Source organism: Neolamprologus multifasciatus, chromosome 7, assembly GCF_963576455.1.
Source record: "Neolamprologus multifasciatus chromosome 7, fNeoMul1.2, whole genome shotgun sequence".
NCBI classification, from domain to species: domain Eukaryota; kingdom Metazoa; phylum Chordata; class Actinopteri; order Cichliformes; family Cichlidae; genus Neolamprologus; species Neolamprologus multifasciatus.
In genome coordinates this window covers 24,499,802-24,522,819 of record NC_140445.1, presented here as the reverse complement: position 1 = coordinate 24,522,819, position 23,018 = coordinate 24,499,802, and the positions used below count along the sequence as shown (strand labels likewise).

Genomic DNA, 23,018 nt, shown 5'->3' with positions numbered 1-23,018 from the left:
AAAGTATGAATCCTGTGGCACTCCATATTTGGCTTAATCTACCCACCTCTACTAAATGCTTGATAAAGACTCGTAAAGAGAGATAATTTGATCAATTAAAACACAAAGAAAAAAATAAAAATAATAAAAATAAAATAAAATATAAACAAATGAAAGTCTAATTGTATTGCATTATCAAAAGAGCGTTTTTTGTAAATGACATAAACCAGACATGCGCAGATGTGATTATTGTAGCTCCTCCTCCTGTCAGTGACTTGTAGTTCCATTCTCTTGAGCTGCGAGCTTTCTTAACTGCGACATTGGATCAACATGGCGAGCACCGTGGCGAACAAGTGTCTCAGTCCTCTGGCTTTCCTCACCAGGAGGCTCTCCGCTCCCGAGTTCATCACTCAGTGTTGCTATCACAAGAAGGTAAGTGGTCCAGTCTGTAGCTTCTCTTTAACGGGGAGCTCGGCTTACAGCGTCGCAGCTGCTTGTTGGTTCATGTTTACTCCTACTGAAAGCATCCTGGAGTATATCAGCTAACTGATCTACCAAACACGGGCAACCACGACTCTGTAAGAGTGATCTTTCTGCTCGGGTATTTTGTTGACAACCATAGGACGGTGGCTTATATTTAGCTGGCTGCACAAATGTTTCAAGTTACATCAGACTGCCTTTACGCTGGTTATCTCAAACCCTTCACCTCCATGATGCTAGCCAGTTAAAATGAACAAATGTATTGTTTCATTGTAGCTATTTAGCTTACTGAAGGCTGGAATAACGTCACTAATCTGCAACCAGCTGTCCACTGCCACAGTTTTAACCATATCCGAATAATGCGCTTGAAAGGGTGGCAGTATGTTGTGCTAGAGTCAGGTAAATGTTATGTGATACCTGTGAAGGTGTACTGATGCAACAGGAGGTTAACCGGGTCATGGCAGCCATAACTGTGATGTATTTATGTTTAGCTGGATGTTTTTGGGTGATTATGGAGGTTTAGACATTATATGCCTTTTATTAAAATTATTTCTTGGATAAGAGGTCATGTTTTAGCCATCAGCTGAGGAGTCTGGCTTTAAACCGTTAATTTCTGATGAAAAATGCAAAAGGTTTTGCAATGCTCGGCCACATCACACTGTCTTGGTCAGAGTGACTCAGCAAGAAATAGAGTAGGAGGGCTGAATGACAGAGTTTGCACTGTGTCGACCATGAAATCCAGTCCTAATCTGCTCATGCCAGTGTCAATTAAGCAAGTGAGTCAAGTTATAGTTGTGTAACAAGGATGCCAAGACTTGTACACATTCTTTTTACCATTGTATCTGAATGTAGATGGCATTTCCTTCCTGCAAATATGTGATTGTTGAATTCTGACAGCAACAGGAAGAGTGCATTTGGCCTGATGCTCCTTTTCCCCTCTTTGTTGTCTGAAGGTGGTGGATCATTATGAGAACCCCAGAAATGTGGGCTCGCTGGACAAAAACTCCAAGAATGTTGGAACTGGTTTGGTGGGTGCCCCGGCCTGTGGGGATGTAATGAAGCTTCAGGTACGTTTGTTACAAAGTGTGTGTGAATTAAAGGCTTTTATTTTTGTTAGTTTAGTAGGGATACATTTGTAAGAATGGGAGAGCTTAAGATTGTTTGGGGTTATTTTGTTGTTTTTTTCTTGCTCATTTTTTTGGTCACATGAGTAACAGTCAAAACTTTTCTCAGATTGAGGTGGATGACCTTGGGAAGATTGTGAATGCCAGGTTCAAAACTTTTGGCTGTGGTTCTGCCATCGCCTCAAGCTCTCTGGCCACCGAGTGGGTGAAAGGCAAATCTGTGAGTGAACACATTACAGACCTGCATCTCAGCTCCTTTGAATGTTTAATCTATTAAATATTTAGCGTATTCTGCTCCGCTCATGGCTGTGTGTGGGCTTTTATTTTCAGGTGGACGAAGCTTTGAAGATAAGGAACACAGACATTGCCAAGGAGCTCAGTCTTCCTCCTGTTAAGCTTCACTGCTCCAGTAAGTTTTCTTATAATACGTCAAGGCTCTTCTTTTTCTTTTTTACAAACTTCTCTGCACACATGTGCACATTTAACCTCCAATTATTTCCTGTTCAGTGCTTGCTGAAGATGCCATCAAGGCAGCCCTTGCTGACTACCGTCTCAAGCAACAAGATGACCAGCAGGGGGCAGTCAGGGCCAGCAATTAAATGGAGCGCTCACGCTTTGTGCTGGGCCCGGTTTGGCTCCCTGCTGCCAAGAAGAGAAATAGTCCAGCGTGAACACCTCACTTTCCTGCGGCAATGATGACGAGTCCACCACCTTTCAACCCTCTGTAGCAGTGTTACACCAGGCTGTTTTTATTAGTCTGCGATCCTCTAACCGTGTATACTGTATCTTTTAGCCTGTCATGTAAACGCACAATATAAGCACTGTTTTGGGTTGTTGGTACAGAGATGAGCCTTATTTTGGAAATTGCTTTGTGCAGGTGGAGTGTTTTTAATTTTGAAAGGTGTGATGGAGGTATGGATGAAAGCTAAAAGCTGTTTATACCGTCTGCACTCTAAACGCACTGACCTGTTGATTAAGCAAAGTGGCTTGAACCAAAGAAAGGGGGTCCACTAGTTTAAAATGCAACTTACATTTACAAATGCTTCTTTAAAAGTCTGTAATAAAATTATCCCTAATCGTACTTTTGGAATCCTGTTTATTATTTAAACATTATTTGACCCTCCATCTACAGAAAAATACAGGCGTAACTAATGAGATTATTCTTAATTTACTTTAAAAAAGTCATCCTTGTGATCCATTTGAGTAAGCTGCACATAGACACAGAGCCTGCAAATACGCCCGTGCACTTCCTGCTACAATAACGCACCTGAAAAAGCTCTGCAGCTGAGATCCGCTGCAGCCAAAACACACCAGATTGTGGTTTTATACACTTGACAAATCCTGACTGTGCTTCGCTTTATCTCAGTGTCTCAGCTTCTCTCTCCCTCACACCCAATTTCTATTTCTCTGACTTATGTGCACACAATTTTGAAAAGAGCTTTTGCAGAACACAGCGACGTTCAACATCATCCGCTTTATGTCTGACCCCATAATCCGTGTGGCACTGAATGACCGAGCCGTGCACTGTGGTTTTCCTGTACATAAGTGAGGGCACTGTTAAGAATGCAGAAAGAACCCACATGAGGATGACGGCTCCAAGGGCTTTTCCTACTTTGTGGTGGTTGTGCGACCACACAGGAAATAAGACCATGATACAGCGGTCAGTGCTGATGATAACCAACAGGAACACACTGCTGTGCATGTTGAGAAACAGGGCGGATGAGGCGAGCTTGCACAAGCCTTCTCCAAAGGGCCAGTGTGAAGTTATCATGTACACAACTTCGAAAGGCAACAAGGCACAGAACAAAAGGTTTGAAATGGCCAGGCTGATGTACCAGATGGTGATGACTGTGGTTTTCATTTTCCATCCACAAATCCAAATCACCAGGGAATTTCCTGCAAGCCCCAAAACACATATGATGATGTTGACTGCCACCAGAGCATAAGTCGAAGAAGACGAGGCGCTATATAAATTTAGGGTTCCTTCAGTGGTGAAGTTGCTATCGATGTCTGCGGTGTAGTTATCATAATCAAAATACTCCACGTCCATGATTGTTCCTGAAATATATGGAACCATGACTTTTAAAAATACAAACATTTACACATATAAGCTTTAAAATTATAGGTTATAAATAACACAAAGGTTTTTCATAGAGAAAAAGATACTTACATAGGGATTTTATGTCTCGTGTGAAAATAGAGAGTTTAAAGTTGCTTGTGCCGTTGGGTGGACTTTCTCACTTCTGTTTCTCGGGCAGTAGTACTCAGTAAGTACTGACGTAGGTATTTTGCAACAGGAAAGTAGAAAAGAAAGGGAAAAAAAACTGCTGTAATATCCAAAAAGAGATATCCTCCAAAAAAATATCACAGTTCTTGACCAGGATTGTGCCTACTCTCAGAAAAATTATGGTTCTTAAATAGTTCTTCAGATGTCTTCATGGTTCTGAACCATACGTCAAAGAACCTTTTTATTTTGTAGATGGTTCTTTAGCTATTACAAATGGTTCTTTAAAGAATAAAAGGTTCTTCATCCTTAGCTATCTAAGTTTGATGGTGTAAAATGGCATAAATATTTATTCACTATAATGAGGGTGTGAATTATACTGTGTGTTTTGTTTGTGTGCATGTGTGTGCAAAGGGGGAGGGCGGGTTACCTGGTGATTACCCTTTAAGAGCAGATGGTAGGAAACTGAATATTGAAATAAAGCTAGAAATACTTGCTTAAAAATATACTGGTGGCAGGGGTGGGGGCCAAAGCCTAAAGACCTAAGCGAGTGCAACGTTTGTGACAACAGCTGTGTGCAGATAAACAATGGATATTATCGAGTTCCTCTGACCGCTGCGGCACACCTGCACCAGGGAACGCCTCCGCCACTCCTGCTATACAGGTGAAAATAGAGCAACAGGACCGCGAGTCTTTGAATTTATTTATTTTCTGCTGTGTTTTACTTGCATCTATTTGAAAGAGTGAGTGTAAACAAAAAAAAAAAAAATTATTTTATGTGCTGGAATGTGCAGAAAATAGGTTTAAATGTTAAACAAATTTATTCCAGTCAGAGAATGTTGCATATAATTAAAATTTTGCTTGATGCATAAAGTTAAAAGGTTAAAACTAATAAAACAAGTTTTTAAAAAGAGACTTTTCCATTTGATTACATTTTGTATGATGGATTATGCAGAAAAAGTAGAATTGGGCTGAAAGATCTATTGCTTTATCACCTGTGTTTTTAAAAAGTAACTAAGTAATTAATTACTTTTGAAATAAGTAATCAGTAAAGTAACGGGATTGCTTTTTTGGGGAAGTAATCAGTAATTAGTTACTGATTACATTTTTCAAGTAACTTGACTGACACTGCTCCTAACTGATTTGAACCTTTGGCTTCTAAAATACGTGGTTCTATTGCATGCTGCATACATAACTTAATGTCAGCTAGACCAATAATAATATTGTTAAAGTCACTAAAATTGCGCCTGAAGCCTGTGACGTAAGCTCTGTGTCTGCTCTAGAAACTCAGAAATTCAGTAGAGCTGAGCCCTACATTAAATACTCACATCAGCCTGTACTTTGAATTCTGGAAGAGTGTTTTGAAGTGTTTTGAATGAATAGAAAAAGACACACCTTCTCATGTGTCACATGACTGTTACTGTACAACTTATTTTCGGACTAGTTGAAAATTATGCTCTAAGATAGATGTCCTTTTGTAATAGTTAAATTTTCTTTGTACATTTCATTTATCCATCATCATACATTAAGCCAAGAAGAGGTCGTTATACTAACAAGATGTATAAAAGCTGGGCCAAAGTTCAGCACGTGGTTAAAGTTTGTAATCCAGCCAGGGTGTAAATATCACTCAGCAGCCAGTCATAGAGCTGAAGCAGGTAGCATCAACACATAAATCTACCTGGCTTAAATCACAAGACCACCTCTGACCGAAGAGCTGTAGATTTTTCTTGTTTGCACAAATTATTTCAGATTCACACTAATTCTGTTCACAGCTCCAACAAAATGAGGAAGAGGAGGGTGAGAAACACAATTAGATTGAATTACAATTGGATGGAAGTCGAGGACAAGGAGAAGGAAACTTTGGATGAGGAGAAAGAGAAGCAGCAGGAGCATTTTTAGGGATCTCTATGATGTTATTGAGGTTTGTTTCATTAATATTGTCCTCTCATAAAGAAAGATGACTTGTTTTAGTTCACCTACTTCCTGTATTAAATAGTGATGTTCAAAGCATTGTGGAAAACCACGGAGCAGGCACATATAGGGCATCTGCAGGTAAATGAACATCAAATCTCTCAGACTAAAATCTGTATTATACTTTTAGTCTTAAGACCATATGTTGTATATTTATCACCTTTAAGATAAAACCGATGTCAGCCATTGGTTTATGGACATTGTATTTTGAAGCCTCAACATTTGCTTTATTGCTATCGCTATGTGGGTTTTTGTGAGCCTTTTGGGATCATATTAGGATGAGGGATCAGAATCTGGAGTCGTGCACACTACTGTGTCATTTAGCGTGTATCCATAAGATTTGTACAGCAGATCCAAGTTGTGCCTTGAAAACAGGAACGTTGTCTGCGTAGAGGAGAACTTTAATAGCAGGCTTGTACAAAGTGAGGCTTTGTGCTCACATTTGCTGCAAACACTCGTTTTAATTCTGTCACCCTGTTTTGATGCAGAATTCACTTGAAATCAGGCAAGAACTGGACTTGTTTTTTATAATGTGTTCTTGTGAATTAATTGTGTATCGCATACATTTGATTTGACTTTCTGCGAGACAACAGTCGTCCACTGGCCAAAAAAGTTTTCCAAATACCTCCACGTGATCAAGCCTGGATTTAGAAAAGAATAGCAAAAAAATCTGCACCTCCTGCTTCACATGCAATTTGTGTTTGTGTGTTCAGAGGCGGCGGCGAGAGGGGAGACCTCGGATCATCCAGCTGGAGAGCCTGACCAGGAGGAGTCAAACATTAACTCGGCTCTTCCAGGGCACCCTGCAGACTCAGCTGCTGGCATTGGCGAGGGAGTGCAGCCACCGCTGGGATGACGTGAACACCAAACTGGAGTCCATCACAGGTCGACTGCAGGTATGCGAGTCAGACCTTCTGAGGAGGGTTTCACTTTTCTCTTTTCTTTATAATTGACTCTTTTTCTTTCTCTCTCAGCTCCTTGTCTTAGAGTGGAAGGGATTTGAAGCACAAAGGGAGGAGCTTGTCGTTTGGTTGGCTGATATGGATGTCCGCCTGAGTGAGGTTGACCAGCTGACAGGAAACACCTGTGAAAAACTGAAACAACTGCAGGTGTGGGGTTGTTTTGATATGACATATATTTGATATGATACATACATCAGACATGGTCCTAAACTGGACTAACAAAGGACCATGAGGCCAACATGAAACTTACCTTACATAACGCTGAAGTTCATTGATAATTTTAATCAAAAACTTGTTGTTGAGATATTTTTACTGAACATGCAAACATCTGCTGATGACAATGTGTTGATTTAATGGTCTGTTATGAAGCTATTGCTATTTCTAATGTGTCTTTATCACTTTCTGATGTTTTATCAATTAAACAATACATGTATTAATTGCTGTGTTATCTATAGATATAGTATTTATATATATTTATTTATAATATAGTAAAAATATTGAATTATTACTGTTTAAATGACTAATATGTGACATGTATTAGTAGTGATGTTGTGCTGAGGGTTAAAATGCCTTTTTGTCTTTTGGTAACTACGAAATGGCAATAAACCATTAATATATGTCTATGCTGTGCTCGTATTTATTTTACCCTACTCAAATTCAATTTAGGATACATTTTATTTTGAAAGATTTAAATGGTTCTTTAAAGAACCACTCAAAAAAGTTCTTTAAAATGGTTTTTTAAAGAACCATTTGAAGGACCTTTTTAAAATGGTTCCTTAAAGAGCCATTTTAAAAAAGGTTCTTTGAAAAACCATTAAAGGTGCCCCAAAGAACCATTTCTTGATGGTTCTTTGGGGCACCTTTAAAGGTTCTTCAAAGAACCATTGTTTGAAAGGTTCTTCAAAGAACCATTGTTTGAAAGGTTCTTCAAAGAACCATTGTTTGAAAGGTTCTTCAAAGAACCATTGTTTGAAAGGTTCTTTGTGGCACCAAAAAAGGTTATTCTATGGCATCAGTTTAAAGAACCACTTTTGGTTCCAGTTGGCACCTTTATTTTTCTGAGTGTACAGATCATTTTAGTGCAGGGGTCGGCAACCTGCGGCTCTTTAGTCCTTTTAGTGCGGCTCCACGTGGTTTGGGAAAATAAATTATTATTTTTTAAGTAATTAGCTGAAGTGTATTTTATTTATGTTAGTTCTTTTTTTAAACTTGTAGTTCTAAATTGGAAGATTATTGTGATATTGAAATATAAAAATAAAATTATATTCTATTATTTTTTGATGCTCAAAAATTACACCTCACAGATGACAGCTTACAGTCCTGCGTAAAGATGAAAGTGACTTCGTACAGCCCCGATTTGCAGATGCTGTGCGCAGAGGTTCGGGACCAGAAGTCCCATTGTAAACATATCACGGCAGACCCGACGATGTTTGCATGAACATGCTTTTCAGCATCTCTTTATTGACCACTTTTCACACACGGTTGGTGACGCATACAGCCGGTGTTAAAGCTCACAGCCCGACACATACCAACACAACAGCACAGATAGCACAGACATTAAGGCGGCGAGGCGTGATTGCGGGTGCCGCTCAGGTGCGTCCGCCTCCCCTGCAGTGGCGCTGCAGACCACGCCCCGCCACACACAAAATACATATTTAGGCTGAATTTTGCAAATATCTATTTTTCCTCTTTTAGCAGCATAGTGCTTTTTTTCCAATTATTTTTTTAAAAGTCAGTTCAAGGCTCCAAAAGCCCAAAGGTGATATAAGGTTGGCGGCTCAACAGTTTTTGTTTGCTACATGGATCATTTTAGTTCAGCAGGGTGTCTTTCCTTTTGTTATATTTCTTTAAGAGTTCAAAATGTGTTAATTACATAAATAAAATGTAATTTTCTCTGTAGCACTTCATGGATTTAAGCAACACGCCTTAGTTGTTTACACAAAGCATAAAGGTAAAAAAAACCAACAACAATATATAGAGTGTTATCTTCATTTTAGATGTCAAAAAGTATTTGCGGCTCCCAGTTGTTTCTTTTGCGTGGAAATCGTGTCCAAATGGCTCTTTGGGTGTTAAAGGTTTCTGACCCCTGTTTTAGTGGAATGGAAGTTATTGTGTAAAACTGTAATCTGTGGTTGAGCTCGCGTTAGACCTCATAAGAAATAATTAAACTGGTTTACTGCAGATGGGAGACATACAATACCACAAATATTACACATGACATCTAAAAACATTGAATTCCCACATTGTAAAAAACAGTTTAAACAACATTATTCAGTAGAATCAGCTATGGCTCAATTAGCTCACGTGTACAGGACATTCTGAGTTCTGTGCTAATGTTCCTTTTGCAGTTCCCCAAAATCAAATACCAAGCTGTGGGGAAAAAAGATGAATAAACAACTTTAATTTCAGGAATCACAAGACAAGGAAGCAGTAAATAAATCTCACTCACGACACATTTTAGATCAATATTGGTACATTTATAGAGCTCCTCTCTGTTTCTTATTAGCAAAGCTCAAGGATGTGGCTTTAACCTAGCAGCAAAAATACACAAGCCACATTAAATAACATTAAATAATAATTGAATAAGCCACATTACACAACTACTGTGTAATGTGGCTTATTGGTTCAGATCATTGTCAGTGTGTTCAAATCAAATCAAATCAAATCACTTTTATTGTCACATCACATGTGCAGGTACACTGGTACAGTACACGCGAGTGAAATTCTTGTGTGCGAGCTTCACAAGCAGCAGAGTCGTGCAAAAATACAATAACATAAAACAAGCAAAATATAAGAATGGCTAAATCTGAGACTAATAAATATATGTACAATATATAATAGTATATGCATCACTGGATGTGTATACTAAATATGTTTTTCTACGTGTGTGTGTGTATACATATTTTACAAATTAAATAGAGTAAGCAATAAAATAAAATATATAAAAATATACAGAGGTTGGCAGTTGGACATGTGCAAAACAGTGGCATTAATGTACAGTATGGAGTGCATAACGTTGAAGTTCCAGTAGTGGAGGTGAGGTGTCTATGAAGTGTTCAGCAGTCTGATGGCCTGGTGGAAAAAGCTGTCTCTCAGTCTGCTGGTTCGGGACCGGATGCTGCAGAACCTCCTTCCTGATGGAAGTAGTCTGAACAGTTTATGGCTGGGGTGACTGGAGTCCTTGATGATCCTCCCCGCTTTCCTCAGGCACCGCTTCCTGTAGATGTCTTGGAGGGAGGGAAGCTCACCTCCAATTATCTGTTCAGAGCACCGCACTACTCTCTGGAGAGCTTTGCGGTTGTAAGCGGTGCTGTTGCCATACCAGGTGGTGATGCATCCAGTGAGGATGCTCTCAATGGCACAGCGATAGAAGGTCCTGAGGATACGGGGGCTCATGCCGAATCTTTTCAGTCTCCTGAGAAAGAAGAGGCGCTGCTGCGCCTTCTTCACTGTTTTGTTTATGTGTACTGACCACGTAAGATCCTCAGCCAGATGTACACCAAGGAAGCGGAAGCTGCTCACTCTCTCCACAGCAGCGCCGTTGATGGTGATGGGGTGTGTACTTCTCTGCACCTCCGGAAGTCCACTATCAACTCCTTTGTCTTTGCGACGTTGAGGGTGAGATGGTTGTCTTGACACCAGTGGGTCAGGGCGCTGACCTCCTCCCTGTAAGCCGTCTTATTGACCGTTGGTCAATTCAGTTTTATTTATATAGCACCAAATCACAACAACAGAAAAAAAATGTTTTGTCTCACTCCCATTTCTTCTTGTTGCATGTTGAAGCTTGACTTGGAACCTTGTTAAGATCCAACCATGCACAATATGATTTTTTTGCCATTTTTCAAGTGGACTTAAACTTTTGATCAGGACTCTATGAATATCAAGCTGCCAGGCAGGAGCATAAGAGGAAGACCAGAGGAAATTCAGGGCTGTAATGAAGGAAGACATGCAGAGGGCTGTACGACAGAGGTGGATGCTAGAGATAGGGTGAAATGCAGGAAGATCTGTTGCGCCGACCCCTCAAGGAACAGCAGCAAGAAGAAAAACCCACATATAAGTTGAATGTAATCTTTTGACTCTGTTGTGGAGAACATAAAGGTTTTCTTTAAATACTAGTGCGATGCAAATATCAGTATCGATCTGTAACCAAGTAAATACAGGGCCAGTATTGCTGATGCAGCTTATGTAGTGGAGAGCAGTGTGTCTTGATTTATGACATGAATCCTCATCAATTAGCAAATTCTGAACACATTTGACTCCCTGCTAAATCATTGTCATTTTCTTTCAACTTCACAGAATAATTAGTTAACAGAACAAAACTCACCTTTCAGCTTTTTTGTGTATTTTGAAACTTTGTTTTTTGTTGTTTTTTTTTAACGTGACTGTCTCGTATTTTGGGTCAACGCCTGCCATTTAAATGCTCCTTAGGCTACAAATAAAATGAACCTGACAGTCAACACAAAAGGGCTCAGGAATTTTTCAGAATTCATGTCTGAGGTATAGGTTTTCATTTCCAATAAAATAAAGTATTTAACACAATTCAGTGGGCTGAATATATTATTTGAATGTCTGAATAGTCTATTGTTAATCAGTTAGCAAACCTAACAGCCAAGACGACCAATAACACTTTATTTTTATAATTAGTTAATGTCAAAGTGACTGCATGAGTGGAGCAGTGATTGCACAGGTATGTTTCTTTTTTGATGAACCTTAGAGGACAGAAATAAACTAAAGTATGGATCCTGTGGCACTCCATATTTGGCTTAATCTACCCACCTCTACTAAATGCTTGATAAAGACTCGTAAAGAGAGATAATTTGATCAATTAAAACACAAAGAAAAAAATAATAAAAATAAAATAAAATATAAACAAATGAAAGTCTAATTGTATTGCATTATCAAAAGAGCGTTTTTTGTAAATGACATAAACCAGACATGCGCAGATGTGATTATTGTAGCTCCTCCTCCTGTCAGTGACTTGTAGTTCCATTCTCTTGAGCTGCGAGCTTTCTTAACTGCGACATTGGATCAACATGGCAGGCACCGTGGCGAACAAGTGTCTCAGTCCTCTGGCTTTCCTCACCAGGCGGCTCTCCGCTCCCGAGTTCATCACTCAGTGTTGCTATCACAAGAAGGTAAGTGGTCCAGTCTGTAGCTTCTCTTTAACGGGGAGCTCGGCTTACAGCGTCGCAGCTGCTTGTTGGTTCATGTTTACTCCTACTGAAAGCATCCTGGAGTATATCAGCTAACTGATCTACCAAACACGGGCAACCACGACTCTGTAAGAGTGATCTTTCTGCTCGGGCATTTTGTTAACAACCATAGGACGGTGGCTTATATTTAGCTGGCTGCACAAATGTTTCAAGTTACATCAGACTGCCTTTACACTGGTTATCTCAAACCCTTCACCTCCATGATGCTAGCCCGTTAAAATGAACAAATGTATTGTTTCATTGTAGCTATTTAGCTTACTGAAGGCTGGAATAACGTCACTAATCTGCAACCAGCTGTCCACTGCCACAGTTTTAACCATGTCCGAATAATGCGCTTGAAAGGGTGGCAGTATGTTGTGCTAGAGTCAGGTAAATGTTATGTGATACCTGTGAAGGTGTACTGATGCAACAGGAGGTTAACCGGGTCATGGCAGCCATAACTGTGATGTATTTATGTTTAGCTGGATGTTTTTGGGTGATTGTGGAGGTTTAGACATTATATGCCTTTTATTAAAATTATTTCTTGGATAAGAGGTCATGTTTTAGCCATCAGCTGAGGAGTCTGGCTTTAAACCTTTAATTTCTGATGAAAAATGCAAAAGGTTTTGCAATGCTCGGCCACATCACACTGTCTTGGTCAGAGTGACTCAGCAAGAAATAGAGTAGGAGGGCTGAATGACAGAGTTTGCACTGTGTCGACCATGAAATCCAGTCCTAATCTGCTCATGCCAGTGTCAATTAAGCAAGTGAGTCAAGTTATAGTTGTGTAACAAGGATGCCAAGACTTGTACACATTCTTTTTACCATTGTATCTGAATGTAGATGGCATTTCCTTCCTGCAAATATGTGATTGTTGAATTCTGACAGCAACAGGAAGAGTGCATTTGGCCTGATGCTCCTTTTCCCCTCTTTGTTGTCTGAAGGTGGTGGATCATTATGAGAACCCCAGAAATGTGGGCTCGCTGGACAAAAACTCCAAGAATGTTGGAACTGGTTTGGTGGGTGCCCCGGCCTGTGGGGATGTAATGAAGCTTCAGGTACGTTTGTTACAAAGTGTGTGTGAATTAAAGGCTTTTATTTTTGTTAGTTTAGTAGGGATACATTTGTAAGAATGGGAGAGCTTAAGATTGTTTGGGGGGGGGGGGGGGGTTTGTTGTTTTTTTTCTTGCTCATTTTTTTGGTCACATGAGTAACAGTCAAAACTTTTCTCAGATTGAGGTGGATGACCTTGGGAAGATTGTGAATGCCAGGTTCAAAACTTTTGGCTGTGGTTCTGCCATCGCCTCAAGCTCTCTGGCCACCGAGTGGGTGAAAGGCAAATCTGTGAGTGAACACATTACAGACCTGCATCTCAGCTCCTTTGAATGTTTAATCTATTAAATATTTAGCGTATTCTGCTCCGCTCATGGCTGTGTGTGGGCTTTTATTTTCAGGTGGACGAAGCTTTGAAGATAAGGAACACAGACATTGCCAAGGAGCTCAGTCTTCCTCCTGTTAAGCTTCACTGCTCCAGTAAGTTTTCTTTTAATACGTCAAGGCTCTTCTTTTTCTTTTTTACAAACTTCTCTGCACACATGTGCACATTTAACCTCCAATTATTTCCTGTTCAGTGCTTGCTGAAGATGCCATCAAGGCAGCCCTTGCTGACTATCGTCTCAAGCAACAAGATGACCAGCAGGAGGCAGTCAGGGCCAGCAATTAAATGGAGCGCTCACGCTTTGTGCTGGGCCCGGTTTGGCTCCCTGCTGCCAAGAAGAGAAATAGTCCAGCGTGAACACCTCACTTTCCTGCGGCAATGATGACGAGTCCACCACCTTTCAACCCTCTGTAGCAGTGTTACACCAGGCTGTTTTTATTAGTCTGCGATCCTCTAACCGTGTATACTGTATCTTTTAGCCCGTCACGTAAACGCACAATATAAGCACTGTTTTGGGTTGTTGGTACAGAGATGAGCCTTATTTTGGAAATTGCTTTATGCAGGTGGAGTGTTTTTAATTTTGAAAGGTGTGATGGAGGTATGGATGAAAGCTAAAAGCTGTTTATACCGTCTGCACTCTAAACGCACTGACCTGTTGAGATTAAGCAAAGTGGCTTGAACCAAAGAAAGGGGGTCCAGTCCATGCAACTTATATTTACAAATGCTTCTTTAAAAGTCTGTAATAAAATTATCCCTAATCGTACTTTTTGAATCCTGTTTATTATTTAACCATTATTTGACCCTCCATCTACAGAAAAGTACAGGCGTAAATAATGAGATTATTCTTAATTCACTTTAGTCGTCCTTGTGATCCATTTGAGTAAGCTGCACATAGACACAGAGCCTGCAAATACGCCCGTGCACTTCCTGCTACAATAACGCACCTGAAAACGCTCTGCAGCTAAGATCCGCTGCAGCCAAAACACACCAGATTGTGGTTTTATACACTTGACAAATCCTGACTGTGCTTCGCTTTATCTCAGTGTCTCAGCTTCTCTCTCCCTCACACCCAGTTTTTATTTCTCTGACTTACGTGCGCACAATTTTGAAAAGCGCTTTTGCAGAACACAGCGATGTTTTGGGCTGTTACATGAAGACCCGACATGCCGTCCGATTGCCGTTTTGATTAATTTGGAGGCTTTTCACAGAGGCGGCTGCATTGGAGTCCCACTGAGATGTATACGGGCCCACATGTTTAAGCGGTCCAGCGTGTGATGTGCAGTGATAAAACCAGTCAGACAGGCTCCGTAAAAGTATGGGATCCTAAGTGTGCACCCTAAAAAGAGAAAAATTTCCAACTCCACAGTTTTACTCTTGGAGTCTGCTGGAGTAGCTTTACATGACTCGCAGGTCAAAAATCATCATACTGGTTGTTTTTTGTTTTTTTTTAAGAGCATTGCCTCAATGCATCTACTTCCTGAAACAAGCCATTATCAGGAATATCTACCCTGGTCATGTCACAGAGTGCTGATCCTTTGTTTCACAGCCATTACTTGTACATACGCTGAACTTTTTATTTGAAACTTGGGACATGTTTAATATAAAAGTCCACCCTACTGTAGCAGTGTGTATGTATATGTATGTGTGTATATATATATATATATGAATGACAGAAAATGGGGAAAAGCATAACAGGTCCATATTAAAAATTCAAAAACAGAACTGAGTCCTAGTTGTCCAATTTTGGTTTTGTTTTTTTTGCATAGAAGCACAGAGTAATTGGGACCACACCACCTACTGTTACCAGCAGTGGCCCATATGCAGAGATGTTTAAATTCAAACACAGGAACACAAAAAATACTAACACTATTTGTGTACTGTGAAACTTGTACAAAGGTGCATAAAGAGAGTATCATGTATCATCTTCAACTCTGCCTGCTGTATCTTTAGTAACTTCTCTGCATTTCCTCAAATAAAATCCTGCAGAAATCTTTGAAGGTTTTCTGCACAAATGTGATTTCTTAGAAGGCAGTTTTCTCTCCTGCGATGAGCTGAAGTGTAGCAGAGTCATTGTGAATGTGCAGAGAGGAGGGCCGCAGACTCCTGCCCGTCAAAGGCTCTTGTGAATCAACTTCCTCTGACCGAGGCAGCTCAAGAGGACTCGGCTCTGAGCTGCCCTCTGTGGTGGTGGCCTCACTGTCGGAAAGCTTGCTCCGCTCATTTTCCTCTGGGAGACTTGGGAGCTGATGGTCTAGGATGCTGTCATCTGCTTTTGAGCTGTCCTCGGGACTGTGGTCTGCTACTTTCTGACTGGGATCACTTCTCTCTGCAGCATCAACAGATTTATTTGGAGTGCGCAGGCTCTTGGCAGCCCTCATAATGTCAGCCTGGAGCTGCTTGTGAGAGTCCACTGGCTCGCTCTCTTGCCCCGGGGAAGCTTTTTCTTGAACTTCGTTAAAGGGTTTAGCACCTCCACTTTTGTCCCTGTCATCCACATACATCTTTGAGGGGAAGGAGGAAGGATAGTAAGCGTTGACTTTGCGTCTGTGGCTCATGAAAACTGCCCCGCAGATAATAAGGAAGACGAGAAGGATGAGACTGGCTGCAACGAGGATGAGGAGCATGTTCTCATTAAGAAAGTTCACAAGCTGGTTCAGAAAGTCAGTTTCCTCCTGGGCTGTGTCGGCAGGTGCGGTCTGGTACTCCGTGGAGACATTGGTAATAGGCAGATAGAAATTGAAGTTGTTGTTGTCTTCCTCATCTATGCTTCCCTCCAGAGTATCGGAGTAAGGCAGAGGTGTGGACAGGCTGCTGGTGATGCAAAGCACCACGCACAGACCAATGTGATGAAGGGCCATCAGGAGCAGCATTTCCCCTCGGAATCTGTAAATAACACTTAACATCAGTGACACACGTGAAGAGAATATGTGCTTTGTGTGTATTTCGGTAACATCTTTTTTTCAGAAAAGTAAAATTAGTAGTGCTGCTCTTGAGACATACAGTCTGCTTTACAACAAAAACAAAGATGAATGACTGAAATTCCACAGTTTACAGAGTACAAGATTATATTTTATTAGTTATATTTGTCTATCTTAATATTCACTTGGTTGCACTGTTTTAAATGTCATGAGTAAAAGTTAGAGTAAAAAAGGCTCCCAGCTCTGGGTTAGTTGAAATTGCACTTTGAAAGAAATACATATAAACTACATGATAACTCCAATATTGAGCACTATAGGCCTTATACACTTATTGCCACTGTATTAGGCACATACTTTCAACTGCTTGTCAATGCAAATTTCTAATCAGTTAGTCACATGGCAGCAACTTAGTGCGTTGATCTGCTACAGTTCAAACCGAGCATCAGAATAAAAAAGAAAAGTGATTTAAGAGACTTTGTTGTTTGTGTCAGACAGGCTGGTCTGAGTGTATCAGAAACTGTTGATCTACTGGATTTTCCCACTTGATCTTCTCTAGGGTTTACAGAGAGTGGTCCAATAAAGCAAAGCTATCCAGTGAGCAGCAGTTCTCTGGGTGAAAATGCCTTGTTAATCCCAGAAGTCAAAGGAGAATGGCCAGACTGCTTCTAACAGATAAGACGGCAACAATAAACTAAAATGACCACAACCGAGGTATGCAGAAGAGCATCTCTCTTGAAGCAGACTGATTACAGCAGCAGAGGACAACACCAGACAAGAAGACAAGCGTGGAAAACATTGTTTAGTCTGATGAAATCCAGGTTAAGGTCAGAATTTAGCATAAACTACATGGAAGCATGGATCCATCCTGCCTTGCATCAATGGCTTAGGCTGACGGCTTCTTGGCACACTTTGGACCTAATAGTTCCAACTGAGAATCGTTTAAATGCAACAGCCTACCTGACTTTTGTTGCTGATTATCTCCATCCCTTTTATGACCATAGTATGCCCACATGCTTCCAGGAGGATAACGCACAGCTCAGATCATCTCAAATTGGTTTCTTAAACATGAGATTGAGTTCACTGCACTCAAATACCCTCCACAGTCACCAGATCTTGATCTCGATGGGATGTGGTGGAATGGAAGATTCACATCACGGATGAGACACAGCTGCAGCAACTGTGTGCTGTCATGGTAATATGGACTAAAATCTCTGAGGAATGTTCCCAGCACCTTTTTGAATCTCTGCCATGAAAACCCTGAAGTGCATCCAACGCAGTACTAGCAATGTGTATCCAAAGAAGTGACCATAGAATTATATCTAAAGCAAATTAACCAAATCTCTATAAATTAAAATTTTCACTACACCTTTTTACATATTAGAATAAATTATATTGAGCGTATCATTAACCTGAGAGGTGTTGATTTAGCAGGAAAACTTCCTGCTCAGATATAACCAAAATTATCTTACATGGCTTTCTACAACAAGAAGTATAAATAGTATGTGTGTTCGCAACTTGATTGAATCAACCGTTTTTTAAGAACTTTGATCACACTAAGCTACGTGCTCAGTCTGTCTCCCAAATCTTTCTGCGCCATCTGCGTGCAAGCTGCGAGACATGAAAGTCTGGGAAACGGGTTCTGATGTTGTTGTTTCTTTCTTTTTTCCCAAATCAATCACCCTGCTCACCCTGGAGCTAATATACACTGACACAGTAACACGCACAGAAGGAGGTCACAAGCACACACAAATCTTCACTCAGCAGATTTAACAAGTGCGACTATTTTATTTGCAAACGTAATGTCTAAAACTTTTAATGTCTAAATCTGAACCTTGTCTCTACTTTTTTATTATCATGTTCCTAATTCCTGAGTTTGAATCCTTCTATCATGAAGCTGTCAAACAAGATGTCAAGATGCTGTAATTGAATTTTAAGGACAAAACCTTATGAAATAACACATTTGACTCACCATCCACTGCAGAAGAAGAGCTGTCTGCTGAAAAGCCCTCAGAATGAGGAGGATGAGACTGGAAAAAAGTGAACTTAGCACAGCAAAGAGCGGTGAATGCTCGGTGAAGCACGCCCCCTCCGCGAGTTTCAGGTTTCAGTGTGGAGGTTTGTCTGGGTATTTAAAAAAAATGCAGTTTACCATGAGGAGAAATCCCTCCTTCTGCCTCTCCACTGTTCTCCTCCCCCTCCAGTTTCCCCGAGAGTGTCTGAGCTCTCCGGCCTGCACACAGATTGTTCTTGTTATGTGGGAGTTTATAATGTGCTGTGGGGGCAGGGACCTCTTCTCCACTCTGATGTTTGGCTCAGTGGATGTGGAAAGCCAATTCCACAAAACAAAATTAATTCTTAAGAGCTATAAAAGCATCACAAATAAATAAACCCTCTAAAAATAAAACAGAGCCTCTGACTGACAGCCTTTCCTTCGTTTTACCCCCTTAGTCCCTCACACTGATGAATAACAGCAAACCTCTGGGGGCTAAAAAAAAGAGTCAGAGAGCAGCTTGTATGAGTGATCTGCCAATGCAGGAAAAGGTTAATGGTTCCTGTGTGGACAGCAAAGAGAAGGGGGAAGGTAAAGGCCACACGCTGGAGACTGTTAGAAACAATGTGGAGCATTTTATCCAGAGACGAGCAATTAAAGCGTGTGTGTGTGTGTGAGACCACTTAAGGGAGAGAGTGTGACTTTGTTTGAGTGATTGCATTTTTCTTGCATGTCTGTTTTGCTTTTGATCGCTCACGACAAACGTAGCTTTATATGGTCATGAGGAACGTGCGATGGGTTCCTGCATCCTCCAGGTTTACATTTGCCTCAGCTCTGTTGATAGTCACCGACGTCTGTAAATGTCGGGGGAAAATTTTAAAAAGAGAGAGAGAAAAAAAAGTGGTCTCGTGGCCCTAATATGTATTCAGGGAATTGTTTTCTTTTCTCAGGAAAGGAAGTGAAATTGAGATCCAGTCAGGAGCAGGAAAAAAGCCTTTTTTTGTGAGGGCTTTCATAAACGAGGGCACTGACGGAGATCACAGAAAGTTTATTTCTATTATGACTGTTTAGAAATTTACAGACAGTTTTTTTTTTTTTTTATTAAAAAGGCTACTTTTAATGTTGAAAATATTCATAACACTAAGCACAATATGGATTGCAAGGCATAATCGTTTTGAGGAAATCTTTCAGATAAGTTCCCCAAACTTTGGTTGTCATGAGAGAACCACAGAATATGTTTAACTTCTACACTGAGAAGTGATCAGTTCTAAGTTTGCAGAAATGTTTTATTCTTTTTTTCATTATGACTCTTAACCTGAAGAGTTACTAAAATGTTAAAGTTAACAAAGACATTTATTTAATAAATTATCAGAAAGTAGATCTCTTCACACACGCTTAAACAACATGAAATTAGTTTTGTGCATTGTGATGACCCCATATGGGAGTCCATACAGAAGAGGAGAGGAGAGGAGAGGAGACACAAAGAGTCACCAGGACTGCTCCTTATATGCCACAATCAGCCCCTGATGAATGAAAACCCTACAACTAAGCCATGTTAGCTCCATGCCAGGGTCACATGACCTACCAAGACAAACTGACAAGAGGGTCATTACAGCATCAAGTGTTCAACCATCTATGTATCTGTTCATCTTTTGGTGTGAATTGCACAAAATTGGTGATATCCATCCATCCATCCATCTCTTGTTTTTTGTCTTATCTCACTTTTTTATTTAACATAATGGTGCTAGATATTAAAATTATGGTGCTCACAGCTTCAAAAACTGTCTTTGAAACCTCCCTGGCTCTTATCAATCATAACAACCCACTTATGGAAAATAAATCCACCATAACAAGCAGTTTTGTGTGGTTACATTTTCTTTTTTCTAAAGTGCACCAGCCAATTGCATCACTTTGCAGAAGGAAGTGTGCAACTGCACATCGACGTTGTGACAGGATGTAAACACGGATTGTTTCCCCCTTAGCTGAGGTGTGATATTAGCTTTTGACTGGCTGATGCAGTTAGGTCGAAAAGACATAGTTCCTGCATAAAACTGCTCACAACACCATTTGAGGATGATTTCTTGAAAAAAGACATTTGCAATGAGTAGCAGAAGTCAGTTGTAACCTGGTTCTGGTATATTCAAGACAAGGAAGGCAACTCTACAGTAAATATCTGCAAACACCGGCACATCAGGTGGACAAATAGCACTACAGGCCAGCAGAACAACATGTAAATTTGACTTGAGGCTGAACTGTCCCTTTAAGCGTTCAGCCACCTGGATAGTTCTTGTAAACTGAACAGTGTCTGACCAGAGCAATAATATCCCTTTGCACAGCAAGCCTTCCTGTCCCCTGTCGTAAAGTGAAATACCAGCAGGGCTCAGCTCCGGATGAAAAAAAACAAAAAACAAACTTTGATCACTCTTCATCCTGTGGAGGCTAAAGTCATGCAAAAAGCACAGACCTTGCACATGAAACCGTGAATGTTTGTCTGTTTGTGGTTTCTCTCTTCCTCCACTAAAATACGGCAGGTACTGAAGCAAAACCACTCATATCAAAGGGGAAGCAGGAGTTTATTCAAAAAGCAGCTATTTCCATGCTGACTGATAGCAAACAGATGAAAGCATAGTAAAATCCATCTACACGTAGCGATCATTCTCTGGAAGGAAGCTGCTGAGAGTCAGATTATCTCCCACCTCGTCGTCGCTGTCTTCCGCCCTTGGCATCACCAGGACTCCATTGGGCACCGGATTGTGCTGTCTCGTATAGTTGTAACTCCTCTCGGGCAGCAGAGCAGAAATGCACATCATTTCCGTTTCCTTTTGAGGTTTGCGCTTGCGCTTCCTCGATGACAGTTTGGCGCAGAGGACAATGGTAGTAAAGATAAAGATTGTGCACACCAAAGCCAGGCAGGCGATGACAATGAGGCACTGCTTCACCACGTTCTGGGTCAAGCAGGGTTGAACCTCGGTGCTGGGGGTTGATTTTGAGATTTCACCGTGTGGCGATTTAGTAACTGGGGCTGACTTAGTTATTGGATGTGGTAACACCGTGGGCCTACGGGGGAACGGGATTATTGCAATGGTGGAGTTGGGAGATTCAGTTGACGTAGAGGTAGCATTTGACTGTGTGGAGATAGAAGAACTCGAGGCAGAAATGGATTGAGTTGCAGATGAAATCTCAGGGCTGGTCTTCGGTGTCTTGGCTGTTGTGGGGGGCAAAGAGGTGGACACCTGTGGCACACGTATTGTCTCTGAGATCGACTCTGCCGTCAATGGGCTTGCAGTAGAAACTAAAAGGCTGCTGAGGTTCTGAGTGCCTGGAGCTGCAGTAGATTTCTCAGAAGAGAAAGTGGATGATAACACTGATGTCATTTCAGACTCAGTGATGGATGTGGGCTGTGGAGAAGACACAGCTGCTGTTGATGAGAATGTTGCAGGAGCAGTGGTGTCTGGCACTGTGGTTGACTGTGGATGGGACCCGTCCTCAGCATGTGTTGTTGTTTCTTTCATGGTCACTTGGTGGGAGGGTTGAGTTTCAATCAAAGCTGTGGAGGTATGAAGTAACTGCGGAGCGGAGCTGCTTGTGACTGCTGCTGCAGGGCTTGTAGGAATCAAAGTGACTACACTGTCACTGGAGCTTTTAGTTTTGTTACTGATAGCTGCCGCGCTAGTTTCCACTGTGGTTACCACTGTGCTCTGTGCCGTTGCAGAAACGGTAGTAGCTGCAGGTCTGTGAGTTGTAGCCCACACTGCAGGGTGTGAATCTGTTTTATTGTGAAACGCAAGTGCAGTTGTCAGCTGGGCGCTTGTCTTGTTGGGCTCAACAGTGTAGGTAGAACCACTGGTTTCTGGGGTGGAAGCAGCCACGATGAATATTCCCCATAAAAAGGCTGGAAATGTCTTCATGGCGAGGAGTGTCATAGCTGCGTTAAACTAAATCTGAAATTGCAGAATGAGTTAAAAGTTAAAAAAAAAAAAAAGATACATGGAAAAAAGATACATGTGAGGAAAAATCATTGTGTCAAGTGTACCAGTTACATCGTGTGATGAGGCAATCATGTGTCTGTCACCACACCCTTTGCTTTATGTTCACACCAAAACTCAAAAGTATAGCACTGAATATTAAAAGTGAAAACTTTTAAGCAGACTGGCAGGGGATTCACATTGTGTATTTTCAGTCAGAGAAAATTATAAACTTTAAAAAAAAAAAAAAAAAACCCAAACCAAAATGTAAAATATGTAGAGAGAAATAAAATCTGACAAATCGGACTCCTGTGCCAGAACTTATCTGGCACCATTAAACATAACAAGATAAGCGGTAGATCCTTAAGTCAGAAAAGTTTAACCACAGCAGTGGACGTGTCTTACCTGTCTGCAGGTGGAACAGAGCACGGGTGAGGACGAAAAGTGATAAAAGTTCAGCTCATTTCAACCACTCTCAGAGGACAGTCTCACAGCACTGACTTGTCGACTGTAGGTGTTTGGCAGAAAGAAGAGAATAAAAGAAAACAGGAAATGTTCACACTTTTTTTTTTTTTTTTTGAATAACCCAACATGGCACTATGTAATGTTTTCAGATACAGACAGTTCCCTTTGAAGCACACAGCTTAAGCTTGCATCAGCCAGGAGGCAAACCGTTTCACAACCTTGTTTCATTTTTATCATTTTTATAAAAAATAACATTTGAAGACATAACCAAGTCCTGTCAGCTATAATCGGGTATGTAGCAGAAGATCTG

The 23,018-nt window shown here is 40.9% G+C and overlaps 6 protein-coding genes across 6 annotated transcripts; 3 read left to right on the top strand and 3 right to left on the bottom strand.

The window, feature by feature from the left end:
• The first annotated feature begins 251 nt into the window (after positions 1 to 251).
• LOC146514318 (uncharacterized) lies at positions 252 to 2,664 on the top strand. Its single transcript, XM_085167017.1, has 5 exons — positions 252 to 411; positions 1,413 to 1,526; positions 1,693 to 1,803; positions 1,914 to 1,992; positions 2,091 to 2,664. The coding sequence occupies exons 1-5, from the start codon at positions 310 to 312 to the stop codon at positions 2,180 to 2,182; spliced, it is 498 nt and encodes a 165-aa protein (XP_085023143.1). The 5' UTR covers positions 252 to 309; the 3' UTR covers positions 2,183 to 2,664.
• Positions 1,602 to 3,903, bottom strand: LOC146514317 (C3a anaphylatoxin chemotactic receptor-like). The gene is made up of 2 exons (XM_085167012.1): positions 3,754 to 3,903; positions 1,602 to 3,641 (listed from the first exon to the last, which is right to left on the bottom strand). The coding sequence occupies exon 2, from the start codon at positions 3,631 to 3,633 to the stop codon at positions 2,983 to 2,985; it is 651 nt and encodes a 216-aa protein (XP_085023138.1). The 5' UTR covers positions 3,634 to 3,641; positions 3,754 to 3,903; the 3' UTR covers positions 1,602 to 2,982.
• A 527-nt stretch (positions 3,904 to 4,430) lies between these two features.
• On the top strand, positions 4,431 to 7,401 carry LOC146514316 (nesprin-2-like). The gene is made up of 3 exons (XM_085167020.1): positions 4,431 to 5,728; positions 6,492 to 6,674; positions 6,753 to 7,401. Exons 1-3 carry the CDS (start codon positions 5,672 to 5,674, stop codon positions 6,918 to 6,920), a joined length of 408 nt encoding a protein of 135 aa, XP_085023146.1. The 5' UTR covers positions 4,431 to 5,671; the 3' UTR covers positions 6,921 to 7,401.
• Positions 7,402 to 11,718: 4,317 nt separating this feature from the next.
• Positions 11,719 to 14,133, top strand: LOC146514315 (uncharacterized). Its single transcript, XM_085165618.1, has 5 exons — positions 11,719 to 11,875; positions 12,877 to 12,990; positions 13,166 to 13,276; positions 13,387 to 13,465; positions 13,564 to 14,133. Exons 1-5 carry the CDS (start codon positions 11,774 to 11,776, stop codon positions 13,653 to 13,655), a joined length of 498 nt encoding a protein of 165 aa, XP_085021744.1. The 5' UTR covers positions 11,719 to 11,773; the 3' UTR covers positions 13,656 to 14,133.
• A 984-nt stretch (positions 14,134 to 15,117) lies between these two features.
• tmem119b (transmembrane protein 119b) lies at positions 15,118 to 18,424 on the bottom strand. Its single transcript, XM_085165614.1, has 2 exons — positions 18,258 to 18,424; positions 15,118 to 16,253 (listed from the first exon to the last, which is right to left on the bottom strand). The coding sequence occupies exon 2, from the start codon at positions 16,238 to 16,240 to the stop codon at positions 15,392 to 15,394; it is 849 nt and encodes a 282-aa protein (XP_085021740.1). The 5' UTR covers positions 16,241 to 16,253; positions 18,258 to 18,424; the 3' UTR covers positions 15,118 to 15,391.
• A 266-nt stretch (positions 18,425 to 18,690) lies between these two features.
• selplg (selectin P ligand) lies at positions 18,691 to 23,018 on the bottom strand. The gene is made up of 2 exons (XM_085165613.1): positions 22,649 to 23,018; positions 18,691 to 22,219 (listed from the first exon to the last, which is right to left on the bottom strand). The coding sequence occupies exon 2, from the start codon at positions 22,199 to 22,201 to the stop codon at positions 20,918 to 20,920; it is 1,284 nt and encodes a 427-aa protein (XP_085021739.1). The 5' UTR covers positions 22,202 to 22,219; positions 22,649 to 23,018; the 3' UTR covers positions 18,691 to 20,917.